Here is a 15945-nt window from a genome sequence, read left to right on the forward strand (position 1 = left end):
TTCATGCTGGGAACCCACAATCTAGGGTGTGTCTGCGTGTTCTGTTAATGCACGTATTACAACTGCGCCGCCCGGGCGTGTTTGCTGTTCCATTAATATAGACGTATGAAAAGCCCCCTCCTTTCTGTGTTTGTGTATCCAAGCTGGAAACACACAATCTGGGGTGTGTTTGCATGTTGTGTTGATGCACGTATTAGAACTGCGCCTCCCGGCTATATTTTCAGATCCATTACAAAACACACACACTGTAGACTCAGGCTGGATTAACACAAACACCAGAATCGCACCCCCTGATTCATTCCCTGTATTTACCGGCACGGACGGTTGGTTGTTGGGCCCTCGAGATGAGTCAACGCTTAAAAAGATGCGTCATGTTTTGTCCTCTCCTTCTCGGGAAGATGGCGGCTGTACACAGCGACTCTTTGAAGGGGGCCAGCCCAGTGTCAATAAGTGGCTTTCTTTGAGGAGCATTCAGGATTGCCAAAGAAATCCTAACGCGCCATGAAGGCCGTCCGAGCGCCAGGCCTTCCGTTCTGGGCCAAATTACTTTGAAGTGGGGTAGGGCGCGCACCGGTCACTTTTACCTCTATAGGCCGGGCGGGGGACACTGGGAGGGGGGGGGGGGGGGGGGGGGGTAAGGCTCAGAACAGAAACTAAAGGGGGGGCTTGTTTTATACACTCAATACACGGCCCGGCTCATTGTCGAGCAGCTTTTATCTTTTATATTTCCCAGGAATGATTCATGCCTGGCTGCCTCGGCGCTGCCCTCCCTTTCACAGGAAACTTCATTAGGAGCTCCAAGTTTCCCCATTCATCGCAGCCCTCGCGGAGAAGTGTGTGTTTTTTTTCTTTTTTTGTTTTATCCTCCAGTTCCTCGCTGCTGGTTGCTGTCTCTACGCGACGCAGCTCTTGGCCACCTGTTTTACGTTAGCCGCAGACGTTTACACATCCCAGCTCCGGCTGCTGGTGTTCTGGCCACTGACTGCAGAAGATAACTCGGCGCTGGCGAGGTGGCCTGTGGGCCGGACCCACCCCTGCTTCGTCGTACTTGCACTTTACAGACAGAGCCCCCTTTAGAGACCTTGTTATGCCCCCTGCCCCCATTTAATGGGTCTCGTGTTTTTGCGTCTTTCCCCTTGTAAGGGAGGGAGCATAAACGTAAACGCCCCCCCCCCCCCCACCAAGACATTTTTTTGTTGACTTTGTGTTGCCCCTTGTAATATCCGTTTTATAGCGCACACGGAATCGCGTTTAGGCGCGTAGAACAAGTTTTTTTTTTATTTATTTATCCATGTGATACTCATTCCGTTGGCTTGGGATGAGTCCAATCTGCCACTCGCAGGTGATCGGAAATACAGACCTGCAACAGAGGTTGCACTTTAAAAAAAAAATGTCGATGCCCTTTCAGGAAGTCAGACTTCAGTCGATGTACCCAGCGGGTACAAAGTTTTCATTTCTTGTTGAGAGCCTTGCACTGGAAACGGTTTGATTCTTGCGTCTGTTTAGAGCCCCATAACAACGTGCACATAAAGCGCCCCGGGTTCTGTGTGTGGGAACCTTTCAGGATCCCTTGTGCCCACGTGCAGACCTCTCTACCACCCAGTCCTCGGAATCCCTAGACGCTACGAGGTGAGTGTGTGAAGGGAAGTACGTCATCAGAAGAGAACTGTGTCACGGTTTTTATCTCATCTCGCTGCCTGTCAGGGTTGCGCGTTCGGATCCATCACATGAGGCACAATAACATGACTAACATTAAAAAGACGAGAGCACGAGACTATCGTCCATAAGCATTTACGGGGGGATTTAATGCATGCTGAGGGTGTCCATAAAAAGAGAGGCACAAACCTTTGTCGATATAACGTGTCTCCTAAAAGTCGCTGCCTTACTTTAAAATTACATCGTTTTCATTTGAACGATTTTCCAGGAAAAGCCACCTTTTTGTTCGGATTTTGGGAACACGTGTCTTCTTCGTGGTACAGCAAATGAAACATTCTTATAACAACACACGCCAGTGCAGGGTAGGGACCGGGCCAGAAACAATGCCTGCACCAGTGGATATAAAAACAACATGCATTTCTGAAACTCGAGTCACCGGCCTGACTTATTTGTACAAATCCTTTCAATAAAAAAACCGTCACGTGTAAACCCATATGGCCTAATTCTGGCTTGTAAAGCATTCATACCTTATTGCTACCAGGGATAAAACAGGCAGGAAGTACATATACGACAAGGCAGTGACAATTAAATGTTGAACGACGTCCATGCCTTACTGGTGAGAACACAATCTTAGCCGATGCATTAATTATTGCTAGAAACGTATGGAATTTACAGGAGTCTCTTTTTTATTCAGATGTTTTGAATCAAGTAAAACAAACGATGTATATTTTAGTAGACACTGAAAATTGGCATACATCTCTCTGCTCAGGTCAAGCTGTGCACCCCCTTGAGCACTGCCTACTACAAACTGCGCAGTCCTTACGGGCCCCAAACTCTTCAAATATGAATATTTACACAGATATCGATTTTTAGATAAAAATGTAGTATTCAAACACTAAGGAGCGCAGAAATGAATACGGTATATTTCCCTTTCATCCGATGCTGTCCATTCAGGAAAAATTATGTGTATTGGGGAGGCTTTTGTTTCTGTAAACATCATACAGTAAAATTTCACCAAAACGAATCGCTACAATTCTTTGGTGTGCCTGCAGGCTCACAGCAGTTGAGTGTCGGTTTTTTTAAGAAATAAATTAATTCTATCGTACAAAATAATAAAATTCATATGCAAGACATCAACAATGACAGGACTACAGCAGTCACTTGCACACACATTTCTACAAGTCTCGGGGGAGGGTCTCTTTCTGTTGAGGCCCCGGCGTCCCTGGGGGTGCATTAGGAGTCCTTAGCATGAGTGCAGGACGTGTCTGCTGAACAAGCAGCATGCATACGAGATGTGCTTCCCAAACCACAAATAAATTGACTGAGAGTTATCTCCCACCCACCCCCCTTTCTGGCTCCCCCCTTCTCTTTCAAAGCGCTAACAGCCAGGCCAGAGGTCACGTCCCCATCAATGTTTCCCGCTAAAGATGAACCATCATAATGTGCAGAGCGCTTGACATGCGCCCCCCTCCCCCCATGTGATCATCCTTACAAAGCCTTGTTGGAAATCAAAGCCCCTCCCAGACCCAAGGGTGAACAGTGAAGCAACCCCCTCAATATGTGTTTGGGACTGGACGAGCGCAAGCTTGGCCGACCGGGACTGCTTTCCCTCGTGTCACTGTGGGGCCACACCTGGATAAACGCAGGCCGGTTTGAAATCAAAGTATTTTTTATGTAAAGGCCACATTTCTGCTGCGGGACAGCCTCCGTTAACGTTAAGATTCTGGCTGTAGTTTTATTTCGATAACAATATAAAAATGTGCCCCCCAGTACTGCATCTATTTTTATTTTATTTTTACTTAGAATAAAAATGGGGAACGATTGCAAATGCTACACCCGATTCAAACCACGATCATAGAAAAGGACAACTTTATGTCTAGATTGAAGCCACAAGGTTGCAGTCTGCCGCTGCAGGGGGAGGAGGAGGGGGGGGTCAACTCCAGTGGGCTGCAGGTTGTGAATATCCGTCATTCGAACGTTCAGGATCAAACATGCAAACGCATCGTCAAGCGGGGGTTGAGAGGTCACAGTTGATCATTTTATGCACCTCTCTCCCCTCCAGCACCCCTCTTCCGGATCTGTTGGCTGCCATAATGCCCCAGTGCGAGCTTTGTGCGTTTACTTCCCTGAACCCCAAACATGAAACAGTGTAAACAGAAAAGTTCAGGGGGGTCATTCTGGTGTTCGCAATGTATCCCAGGGCAACAAGTGACGTTGGGCAGAATAAATATTGCTGGGCCTGCCCCCCTCCCCCTCGCATGACTCGAGTTTATTCCAGTCCAAGGACAGGTGAAGGAGTTTTCTAGCGCATAGTCCTGGGGTCAGAGTTCATGTACAGTTCTTCCTCCTCGGAGTCCGTCGTCTCCGCGTTGCTGGAGGGGGAGTGCAGGTGGTTGGGTGCCCCGCCCGCCTGGCACACGTACCACTCGTTGAGGTTGGCCACCGGGGGGGACATGTTGGCAGAGCGCCCCCTGGCGGAGTCCTGTTCGGGGGAGAGAGGGGGCCCCGCACACTGGTACCCGGAAGTGGGGGAAAGGGGCGGGGACTTGCAGTGTACTTTCATGTGCTTCCGCAGTGAGCTGGGGTGCGTGTAGGACTTGTCGCAGCCCCTGACTTTGCAGTAGTAAGGCTTGTCACTGGTGTGGACGTGAGAATGTTTTTTCCTGTCGCTGCTGTTGGCAAACTTCCGGTCGCAGCCGTCGAATTCGCACTGGAACGGCTTCTCTCCTAGAAGAAACACAAAAAAACTAATTAATAGTGGTCAAGTAGTCTGAAATTCCGGCGAGTGTACAAACATCACGATACCTTCTCAAAAAGACGTTATTATTAGGTTGGGATTGCGGACATCTGCAGGGCAGCTTTCTAACACTAGATTAAAGGCCGGGTTACAAATGGAGGCATATGAGTTTTGGACATTCATGAAACTGCTAAGGAGAAAACCTTTTTTTTTTTTAACTGTCACCAGATCCTAAATCCACCTAGTGGTTCCATCGGGGGAAAGAGGAGTCTGATTTAAACTCAAAATGGACATTTCTGGTATTTCCACTGGACACAATTTATTAATCTCATTGTCTAAGGTCCCCTAAAAATGTCACCATTGGGATCAGTAGGGACCTGTACTTTTTAATAGTGAACTGGCACATTATAAAAACAAGCAAAAAAGCGTATATTCCCCCGCGCACTCACATGATGGGACCCAATAAAATGTGACCAGGGGGCTTGAAGGTGGGACCTACTTCAATTGCACACCTGGCCTTGCAAGAGTTAAATTCAAGGACAGTGTTCCAAAAAAAACGTGTTTTTCCCCATTTACATGTAAAACGCACCAAACGACGCGCAATACAATAACGTGCAGATTTACAAAAGTGCTGTGGACAGTCACGCCTTTAGTATTAAAATAAAATAAATGGAAATGCGCGCATAGTGCCCTAGGCAGTGGCGGCCGACAACCCGCACGCAGATCACACGAACCCCCACAATACATGGCTCGCGAGAGAAATTTCCCCAGGGTCATTAAACGTCAACGCTCGCCTGGTTTGTTTACAAACACGGTCGGTGATAGACTTCGGGCCTTCAGCCATGCCAGGATCCCGACGCGCACTGGGCATGGAGAGGAGGGCCAGGGGGCGCAGCCCGGGCATCCCGGCGCTAGACGGGCCGGGCACAACCCGTGTGTTACTCACAGGTGAGCGCGGCTGAGAGAGGACCGACCCCTCGGGCACACGTTAAACACCATAATATCCTGTAACCCGCGTGTGCGCGTCTCGAGATCCGACAATTTACATTACGCCCTGGGCGCATCCTGTCACCCATCGCTTCGTTTTCGCTTACTTACGAGCGCCGCAGCACCATTACACCGTTGCATACAAACAGCAAATCTCCGTTGCCCCCACCCCCGGAAAAGAGTTCTTTTCTTTTTTGCTGCTACCTATATGGATTCCCCGTGAGTCATCCCAGTTTTGCTACAGATATCCCTCTGATGCCACGTGTTGTGCGCACTGTACAAGCTCATTCACAATAAACACGCCAGGGGGTGACGCTGCCGTGCACGCGCCTCGTGTTTAGTACAGCCTTTGGAAGCTACGAGCTCCGAGAGGAGTGAGTTCCCTCTGCACTGAAGGCGTTCCGTGCTCCCTCCTGCGTTTTTGATACCATCCGAGGGTGCAAAGATCAATCTAGTGCACTAAGGGAAAATGCAAAGTCAGGACGAAACATTTGTAAGTAATTCGGCGCAGACTGTAGGCCTGAATGAACGAGGGCCCGGAGTCCTTTCAACAAAGCGCAGACATTCACACATCTGCCTAAGTGTCACTTGACAACAACGAGGCTGCATCCGAGTGTGAAAAGGACATGTTGGTGCCGCGCAGATAAAGAACGCGTGGTGACGTCAGGAGCACCTTTATGCGTCTTTGAGCTGCTCCCAAGTACTTGAAATCTCACTCTGAAGCGTGTCCACAAACAGTATCATCCCCTGTGAGACCCTTATCGCCAAGAGCCTGTTGGAAGCCGAAGAGTGAAAGCTGTAGTCACTGCCGGGCCCTGCGGTCACTAGGTCAAGCCAGGCTTACAGGTGCAGGCGAAATACAGATCAGTACAGCGCCACCGGAAGCTTCGGAGCGCTTACCCCATAAGCGGAACTAAGATCCGAAACAAACATGAAAGAATACAGGGTCACCTTTGATATTATAATGTACACTGACGGAGCCATAAACATTTACAAATTATGCAGTAACACGTGCTGCGTACTAAGCTTTACAAAATACAATGTAAAGCCTTCCTGCGAGCATAGCCTCATCAACACAGCCCCTGTTACCTCAAACCCTAGCATCACCACCCTCCCAGAAGAGGCGGGCGAACTAATCGGATGAAGTCCTAGGGATGCGCCACCTGCACCTGGGGGGGTGTTTGCGCCTTCCAGCGCAGGAAATGGCCGCCGCTGTGCGTCTGTGTGGACTGTTTACCTCTCCCACACGCACCGTCTGTAGCTGTGCACCGAGCTCTCACCCTGCTCCCGGCACACCAGGGAGCCGCCGGCCGAGCTCCCTCACAAACCAATTCACCCAACAACATGCGCATTTCAGAGACGCTCGGGGCACCTGCACAAACACCGAGACCACACTTCAACTGTAACGGGTATGTGTACATTCAGATTTCCACAGGCTCGGCTACATCCGCCAGTGAACATGCACACGAGTGTCCAGGCTGTCAACATCCGATGGATGAAGGCACCTTAATATGCAGACCAGTATATTGGCAACCATGCGTTTAAAATTAAAGCACTGTGCCAACGGTTATGAGCATCTGCACTGGAAAAGTAAAGCCAGGTTTTCTATCAATTTGCAACTTTGTGGAGAATATATATTTCGAGAGAGAGAAATATCCCCTCCTGTACATTAGAAGCAGATTGCAAATCACCAAGGAGTTCTGTGGCCATACCGAGAAAAGAGGCTGGCTCCCAGCACCTTTATAAGGTCGTACATCTCGAGATCACTTGTAATATCTTTTTAAACCTAAGACAGCGGAAGATACACATCGCACCTAACTCTTCACATTAACCCTTGAAATCCCGTGTGTCTTGCAATTTAAATGGAAGAGTTAGTACAGTTGCAGACATAAATATAACTCGAATCCGAGAAATTAAACAGCAAATATGAAGGTAAAAATGTGTTGTGTTAGAATCAGTTTAATATGTGAGATTAAAAGGAAGTAAAGTCAGTGGTCGTTGTCTAAACTGCAATTGTAATGATGTTCTGTGACCTACCTTTCACCGTGGCTTGGTGTGTGTGTGTATACACTCATCACAGCCACATTACATAAGATGTTTCATCAAAATAGTAGACATATCGGGAACAAATACATCGATTTCAGCCTAAAACCCACCTACACCTGCATGGCGAGATGCATTTTATAAAACCCACCCAATTCCACTCTCGTAACCAAGGTATGTGTATTTCAAAAGCCAAAAACATCACTAAGCAGGTTGTGTTGGGTCCGTCCGTGCTCATATGCACATGCTTCTCGAGCGTGGCGCTTCTTACAGCCACCACGTGGGCTGTAGTAACCGGCGCGCTCTCAGGGGGTGGTGTTTGTTTACATGTGTGATTTGTGGCTGCGTGAGCCGCAGCTCTAAACTACTGCCTCGGGGATTAAAAAATCATACAGAAAGAAAGCCTTATTTACAAGAAGCGACTTCTCAACCTAGACTCTTGGATCAGCGTTGAGTGTCCTGGTTTCTCCAGGAGCTGAAAGGTTGTTCTTGAAACACTGCTCCGGTATCCCACCTCGTCACCTTTAAGCGTGCCTCAACGCAAAGGAGCTTTGATGTGGCACTCAAGAAAGCATTGCCATATCTCCAGCTCTTTCGTGACCCCCCCCCCCCCGATTTCTCGTTGCTACAGTAATGTGGAACTGTAGCCATACCCACCTGCATGCACCGTGCACTAAGTTAATGTAGCATTTAGGTAGCACTACATATGTTGACTCCAGACGCTAGACTTCACAAAAACATACTGCACGCAAGAGAAAGAACACACGTCAAACACCAGCCATAGAAAACGGTACAGGGGGTGGAGTACTGCAACCTTTACATAGCACTTCACAACTGACGTCTCTAGGCACTAGTGTCAAAAACGTACTGCATATGCGGGAAATAAAATGAGTCAGACACTTGCGTCAGACAACACACCAGAGGGAAGGAGGAAGCAGAAACCCACCTGTGTGCGTCCTCTTGTGGATCTTGAGGTTCTCGGAGCGGGCGAAGACCTTGCCGCAGGCCGGGAAGGGGCAGGGGAAGGGCTTCTCGCCCGTGTGCACCCGGATGTGGTTGATGAGTTTGTACTTGGCCTTGAAGGGCTTGCCCTCCCGCGGACACTCCTCCCAGAAGCAGACGTGGCTGCTCTGCTCGGGGCCCCCCACGTGCTCGGCCGAGACGTGGCCCACCAGCTCGTGCATGGTGCTGAAAGTCTTGCCGCACGGGGGCACGGGCGGGGGCTGCAGCTGCCCGCCCGGCTGAGGCTCCTGCTCGATCCACTTGCACACGAGCTCCTGCTTGACGGGCTGCCGCATGTAGCGCAGGAAGGCTGCGGCCGCCGCGGCCCCGGGGTGCCCGGCCAGGCTCAGGGCGCCGTAGCCGTGCAGGCTGTAGGGGTCCCCGCGAGGGGCGCCGTAGAGCTCCCCGGGGAAGAGGCCGCCCTCGGGCAGCCCGTAGGTGCCGGCGGCCGAGATGAACATGCCGTGGTGCTGCAGACGGGGCGGCGAGGCGCCCCCTGGCGGCGGTTCCCCCAGCGCCCCCTGCATGGCGGCAGCCAGCTCCCGGCGGAGCAGGAACTCGCGCCCGCCCGGGTAGGCGAAGGCCGCCGCCTCGGGGAGCTGCTGCGCCTGGGAGGGACTGAGCTTCAGCGCCATGTGCTCGGCCGCGTAGTGCTCCCCCGGAGCCGCCTCCGAGGGGCGGTAATGTGGGTGCCCCGGGTATCCGGCCAGCGCCGGGTGCTGCTGCTGGGCGGCCGCCAGATCGGCCAGCCTGAAGGCGGGGTGCCTGCGGCTCAGAGGGGGCTCCATGGGCCCATATGGGCCGGCCGCCCGTGTCAGTGTCGCCCGGTCCGGCCGCTTGCTCGGATGAAGCCCTCTCCGGAACTTCTTTTGTCTGGGCTCCAACTCCGGAGAACCCCCTGCCAGCGGCCCCGCTCCCCCCGAGCCTGCCATTGGCTGAGAGCAGCGCGCGGCGGGGGCGCGAACCCCGGCCACGGGGCGCCCGTCGGGGATTGGCCGGTGCGGCATTGACTGGCAGGGTCGAGGGGCGCGCTGATTGGCTGGGTGTCAAGGAGCGGGTTGCCTGGCAGGGGGCGGGGCGTGGTCCGGCCCCAAGAGCTGCCGCCGCCGCCGCTGGCACTGCTTCCGCCTTGGCAAAAGTTTTTTTTCCTCGCACAACTTTCCCGGCGCAGGGGCGGGGCTGGGGGGAGCCCACCTATCACAGCTCGGACCGTAGGAACCCGGCACTCTGGGCAAGCAGGAGTTTTTTATTAACACCTTTTTAAATGTCTGGTGGGAAAAAAGAGCGACACCCTATGTGGTTTTCAATCTGTCTGAATTGTACATCTGAGGAGAATCTTTCGACTTCCACTGCTAGTTTCTAGCGGTGATTCTCACGATAGCCAAAAGCCTTCCTTAAACACTTCCAGCAAGCCAAACTCCCTTACAAATATTGAAAAGTACTCACTTGGCAAACAGAGAATGCTTACAAAACCTTACTATTACATTTTTTCGACTGAAAACAACTCGCAGACGCGCATTATGTACTCTGTTCTCTGAATCATATGTTAGTAAAGCAGAATTTTTGGTAAATATAAACAGATGATCCGCACGCAGTCCTCAACTTCTAAAATACTGGAGGGATAGATTTTAAAGTGTATTTTTCCTCTATTCCCTGCAGTTTACGATAAGTGTGAACTGCTTTAAAATGTGTGTAATAATGACACGGATTGATGGATATTTGGCTTGCATAAAAAAAAGGTGAAGGAGGCATGGGAGAAAAACAGCTTTGGTTCGGTAATAACATATGCCACCTGTGGTGTAATGCACACATTCTTCGTGCGTACATAATTAGTGAGTTCAATGCGCACAAGTCTATAAATGAAAGTAAAAAAAAAGTTAAAGGTAGAAATTGAGACCGCTATCCTGCTGATTTTTTTTTTTGTGCAAAAAAAACTATAAACAGAGAAGGTGGTGTTCATAAAGTTACAGGGATGAAATATATAGCTCGACTCTCCTTGGCACAAGTTGGCCTTTTATTCATTGTCCCGTTTTAATTGACACGCTTTTTTACAAATATTGGCTACATTTCCCAGGACTGTGTACTTTTGAATCAAATAACACGAAGTAATTGGTTACTTACATACGCACCGTCAATGAAACGACAAAACAATGGTGAGTGCTGCTCTCAGCTGTCACTTACGCACAGCCATATTTGGACAATTCGGAAAGGATTCGAAAAGGCTAGTTCCCATTTTCGAAAAATGGCTGAACTGAGAACAAATGCTTGTGTAATTTGTTTTCGCGAACAAGAATGCAGACGAAGTGCTTATCTTGAACGCATTCTATATTCAATTTATTCTGTGTTCCCTTTTGTGTGCAGTTGTTCTTTGTTCTCGATCCGTCCCACAGAAACAGCTAATCGGAATTAGCGGCTTTTTATTGAGCCCACTGAAGAAGGAGTAGGGAAAAAATCCAATTAATTGGTTAGGTGGCCATGTTCCATTCGGCATTACAAGGTGTGATATATTAGTATTCATTACCTTAAGTAATGACCGGGCTGTGGCGACACTTTAACAATTAATATTCACCTTTCATAATTACAGTCGGCTAGTAAAAAGCGACTATTTTTCTATTTCGTTCCTGGAAAATAGTGGTTTGTCGTTAGAAACAACAACACGGAATTGGTGGTACGTGTTCGAAAATATTGTGTTGCGTCTGATAAAATCACAAATAAACTGTAAAACATGCATCGAAATTCGATGACGTACAGTATATGTTTGGTTGTTCTGTGTTTGCCCTTTCAGCACCTGTAAAATGAAAAACAGGCACTGAATTGTGACCAGTAACGTACATTTGTTTTCGTTTTATCGTTTATGTATTGAGACTTAATTAGTGAGGGGAAAGGGGGCACACTTTGATGTGGTAGGAGTAGCCAATAGCTGCACGTGTTTTAAAATGCTACTCCTTGTGCACAGAGGGCAAATCGAACTTTTCGCGCCATGTGCTTTTATTGAGTCGCTTTTGACGAAAATCAGAGGTGCATTCAACAGTATATAATCCAATTAAAACCGTCAAACGAAACACTAAATATTGAGACATACCTTACTGGTCCGTAAGTTCCGAAAGTTCCACTCAGGTAAGATATGTGTCAACTGGAATATCTTGAAGAAAGCGTTAATTGCATAGTACCTGAAAGGGCGTCCTTCTGAAGCACGGCGCGTTTTCTGTCGAAATCGAAACTCAAACATCTCCTCTCCTGTTTGACGAGTTGCAATAATCGGTGGAAATAATATAAGGCTGCACACGTGCTTTTAACCAGAACATTGTGATTACATATAGACGAGCGCCATATCAGTTTATTATGTTTGCTTTAAAAATACTTTATCATTTTAATGTAATGTAAATGTTGTTTTGTAAGGGCCTAAGGAGAAAACTGGTCCAGGACCAGTGTATCCAGCGAAATGTGCAATTATTGCGAGAATTGCACCTGCCTTTCAACATGCACCTACCTTTCACCCAATACGCCCTATTTTGTTTATTTCGAGCGCAAAATGGTCACATTTAATTGTGTCTATGATAACCTTTCAAACTCGCCAGGAGTGGGAGGCGTATATAAATATAATTGCAAATCAATGCAATTCGAACACATTAAGGGCACGAGTATGCATATAATGCATGGTTTCACAGCAGGCTGAGGGACCCTGTGTACTCACTCAGGGGGAACCACGTGGCGGTTACAAGACTCGGTTCCGGCTTGCTCACTCCTAAATGTGCGAAATGGCCACACTGATGCACCTCCGCCATTTTGTTTCCACGTGCCAGGCCTGGTTATATGTAATAAGTCGTGGCACAGAAAACATGGGTTTGCCGCGGACAGCCATTCTCCTAGTCCACTCTACCTGTTTTATTAATATAAATTGATGCTCGTTTACATCTCCCTACCCCCCCCCCCCCCAATTTAGGCATCGATATCCCGCCCATGTAGCTACTCAAACGGAGATTATTTTAAAAGTAAGGTGCAGAACTAAATACACAAGGTATTAGATAGTCAGAATTACAACCAGACACGTCGAGGGAAATGAAAAGAAACATCACAGCAAACAACAACAGGGTGGTGGCTAATTACTTGTTTGTGTTGGCTTATTGTTTTTTTTTAGGCGATGGAAGGCCATTCTTATCCTTGGTCTTGAATGCCTGGATGTCACGTGCAATGGCAATAAAGGGCCGAGTTTCAGTGCAGACAGACCTGTTAAACAAATGCGGTTGTGGCCTCTGCGGGAGGCCTCGCCTTCTGCGTCAGGACTGGCCCACAATCCCGGTTACAGGGCCATGGGTGGGTGGTGTTGTTTTGGTAGTACTGTTGGGCAGCGTCCGTGCTACTGGCACCTGCTGAAGCCATGGCCCTGTGGAAATTCAATTTGACCAGATGAATGTCGTTTCTTTTAAGTCCAGTGTTTTTATTTTGTTTAATTCGCTTGTGGACATTTCTCTAAACGTGCTCGCCAGTTTAAAAAAAGGAAACTTTTCTGAATTGAAAATAATAAATTATTGACCCATCATTAGAGGGCAGTTCCAAGTAGCAGATGGACATAACAGATGTTTTGTTTTCTGTTTTTTTTGCAGTTTGTTAAGAAATGCCTACCAATTGTAAACAAGCTAAATTAAATTGTGTTTATGATACGAGAATCTGTACTTTTCAAGGATATCAGAACTATGGAATTTTCGACGGCCAACTACCTATGACAGGTAAGGTCTACCAAAGGAAGGAAATACGGGTGAACTAACAGTCGAAGGCAAGATTCAATGCATTAGGTGTATGCCTACTAGCAAGGGTACAGTACAGGGTGTTGCATTAGGTGTATGCCTACTAGCAAGGGCACAGTACAGGGTGTTGCATTAGGTGTATGCCTACTAGCAAGGGTACAGTACAGGATGTTGCATTAGGTGTATGCCTACTAGCAAGGGTACAGTACAGGGTGTTGCATTAGGTGTATGCCTACTAGCAAGGGTACAGTACAGGGTGTTGCATTAGGTGTATGCCTACTAGCAAGGGTACAGTACAGGGTGTTGCATTAGGTGTATGCCTACTAGCAAGGGTACAGTACAGGATGTTGCATTAGGTGTATGCCTACTAGCAAGGGTACAGTACAGGGTGTTGCATCGGGTGGATGCCTACTAGCAAGGGTACAGTACAGGGTGTTGCATTGGGTGTATGCCTACTAGCAAGGGTACAGTACAGGGTGTTGCATTAGGTGTATGCCTACTAGCAAGGGTACAGTACAGGATGTTGCATTAGGTGTATGCCTACTAGCAAGGGTACAGTACAGGGTGTTGCATTAGGTGTATGCCTACTAGCAAGGGTACAGTACAGGGTGTTGCATTAGGTGTATGCCTACTAGCAAGGGTACAGTACAGGGTGTTGCATTAGGTGTATGCCTACTAGCAAGGGTACAGTACAGGGTGTTGCATTAGGTGTATGCCTACTAGCAAGGGTACAGTACAGGATGTTGCATTAGGTGTATGCCTACTAGCAAGGGTACAGTACAGGATGTTGCATTAGGTGTATGCCTACTAGCAAGGGTACAGTACAGGGTGTTGCATTAGGTGTATGCCTACTAGCAAGGGTACAGTACAGGGTGTTGCATTAGGTGTATGCCTACTAGCAAGGGTACAGTACAGGGTGTTGCATTAGGTGTATGCCTACTAGCAAGGGTACAGTACAGGATGTTGCATTAGGTGTATGCCTACTAGCAAGGGTACAGTACAGGGTGTTGCATTAGGTGTATGCCTACTAGCAAGGGTACAGTACAGGGTGTTGCATTAGGTGTATGCCTATTAGCAAGGGTACAGTACAGGGTGTTGCATTAGGTGTATGCCTACTAGCAAGGGTACAGTACAGGGTGTTGCATTAGGTGTATGCCTACTAGCAAGGGTACAGTACAGGGTGTTGCATTAGGTGTATGCCTACTAGCAAGGGTACATTACAGGGCGTTGCATTAGGTGTATGCCTACTAGCAAGGGTACAGTACAGGGTGTTGCATTAGGTGTATGCCTACTAGCAAGGGTACAGTACAGGGTGTTGCATTAGGTGTATGCCTACTAGCAAGGGTACAGTACAGGGTGTTGCATTAGGTGTATGCCTACTAGCAAGGGTACAGTACAGGATGTTGCATTAGGTGTATGCCTACTAGCAAGGGTACAGTACAGGGTGTTGCATTAGGTGTATGCCTACTAGCAAGGGTACAGTACAGGATGTTGCATTAGGTGTATGCCTACTAGCAAGGGTACAGTACAGGGTGTTGCATTAGGTGTATGCCTACTAGCAAGGGTACAGTACAGGGTGTTGCATTAGGTGTATGCCTACTAGCAAGGGTACAGTACAGGGTGTTGCATTAGGTGTATGCCTACTAGCAAGGGTACATTACAGGGTGTTGCATTAGGTGTATGCCTACTAGAAAGGGTACATTACAGGGTGTTGTATTAGGTGTATGCCTACTAGCAAGGGTACAGTACAGGGTGTTGCATTAGGTGTATGCCTATTAGCAAGGGTACAGTACAGGGTGTTGCATTAGGTGTATGCCTACTAGCAAGGGTACAGTACAGGGTGTTGCATTAGGTGTATGCCTGCTAGCAAGGGTACAGTACAGGGTGTTGCATTAGGTGTATGCCTACTAGCAAGGGTACAGTACAGGGTGTTGCATTAGGTGTATGCCTACTAGCAAGGGTACAGTACAGGGTGTTGCATTAGGTGTATGCCTACTAGCAAGGGTACAGTACAGGGTGTTGCATTAGGTGTATGCCTACTAGCAAGGGTACAGTACAGGGTGTTGCATTAGGTGTATGCCTATTTGAAAGGGTACTGTAGAGGGTGTTGAAGGCCAGTGCGGCTGAATCGACCTTTCATCTTTATGAGGTCGATAACATGGGTTCGGTGAAAGGACGTCTTGTTATTTGAAACAATATTACTTCCACAGTGGTAGCAAACATGTTAAACAAAATGCTGTCATGTTTACTTGCTGTTATATCACCGATGACCAAACATACACAGACACACACACACTTTCTCTTTCACCCACACCTTAAACTGTGTGTTCTCCAGGGTAACTTGGGCAAAGAATACATACATTTCAACGGATGTTCTGTGTTTTCTTTTGTGCCCGTTAAAAAAAGGTAACATTTCGAAATAAAAATACAATGTTACAGTTTTATATTTATTTAAATAGACAGCAATCAGTTGGGGTTTTCACCTGCAAAACCCCTCCCAAACAGATCCACCTCTGCCCCAGACACGTGCATGCTTGAAAGTGGCTTTATACCCTAACAACGGCGATGTGCAAATATTTATTTTTACACGCTGGTTGTCTAACTGCTCAGCCTTTCTCAACCTCTTATGTGTGTGTTGTGAGTGTCTCCCTTTTGTGATGCGGTCCCCTGGGCGCAGCTCTCCTTTTCAGTACAAGGGTCTGAAAGAGGCGGTTGCAATAAATCAAACGATGACACATTGATGGCTTTACTTATAAAAGCAATATGGTTAACATA

General features: G+C 48.1%; 1 protein-coding gene across 1 annotated transcript; it reads right to left on the reverse strand.

Annotated features, from left to right (window-relative positions):
• Positions 1-2321: 2321 nt before the first annotated feature.
• On the reverse strand, positions 2322-9388 carry ZIC5 (Zic family zinc finger 5). The gene is made up of 2 exons (XM_085622261.1): positions 8370-9388; positions 2322-4383 (listed from the first exon to the last, which is right to left on the reverse strand). Exons 1-2 carry the CDS (start codon positions 9355-9357, stop codon positions 3959-3961), a joined length of 1413 nt encoding a protein of 470 aa, XP_085478387.1. The 5' UTR covers positions 9358-9388; the 3' UTR covers positions 2322-3958.
• Positions 9389-15945: the final 6557 nt, after the last annotated feature.

Source organism: Triturus cristatus, chromosome 8 (genome assembly GCF_964204655.1).
Source record: "Triturus cristatus chromosome 8, aTriCri1.1, whole genome shotgun sequence".
In the NCBI taxonomy this organism is placed as follows: domain Eukaryota; kingdom Metazoa; phylum Chordata; class Amphibia; order Caudata; family Salamandridae; genus Triturus; species Triturus cristatus.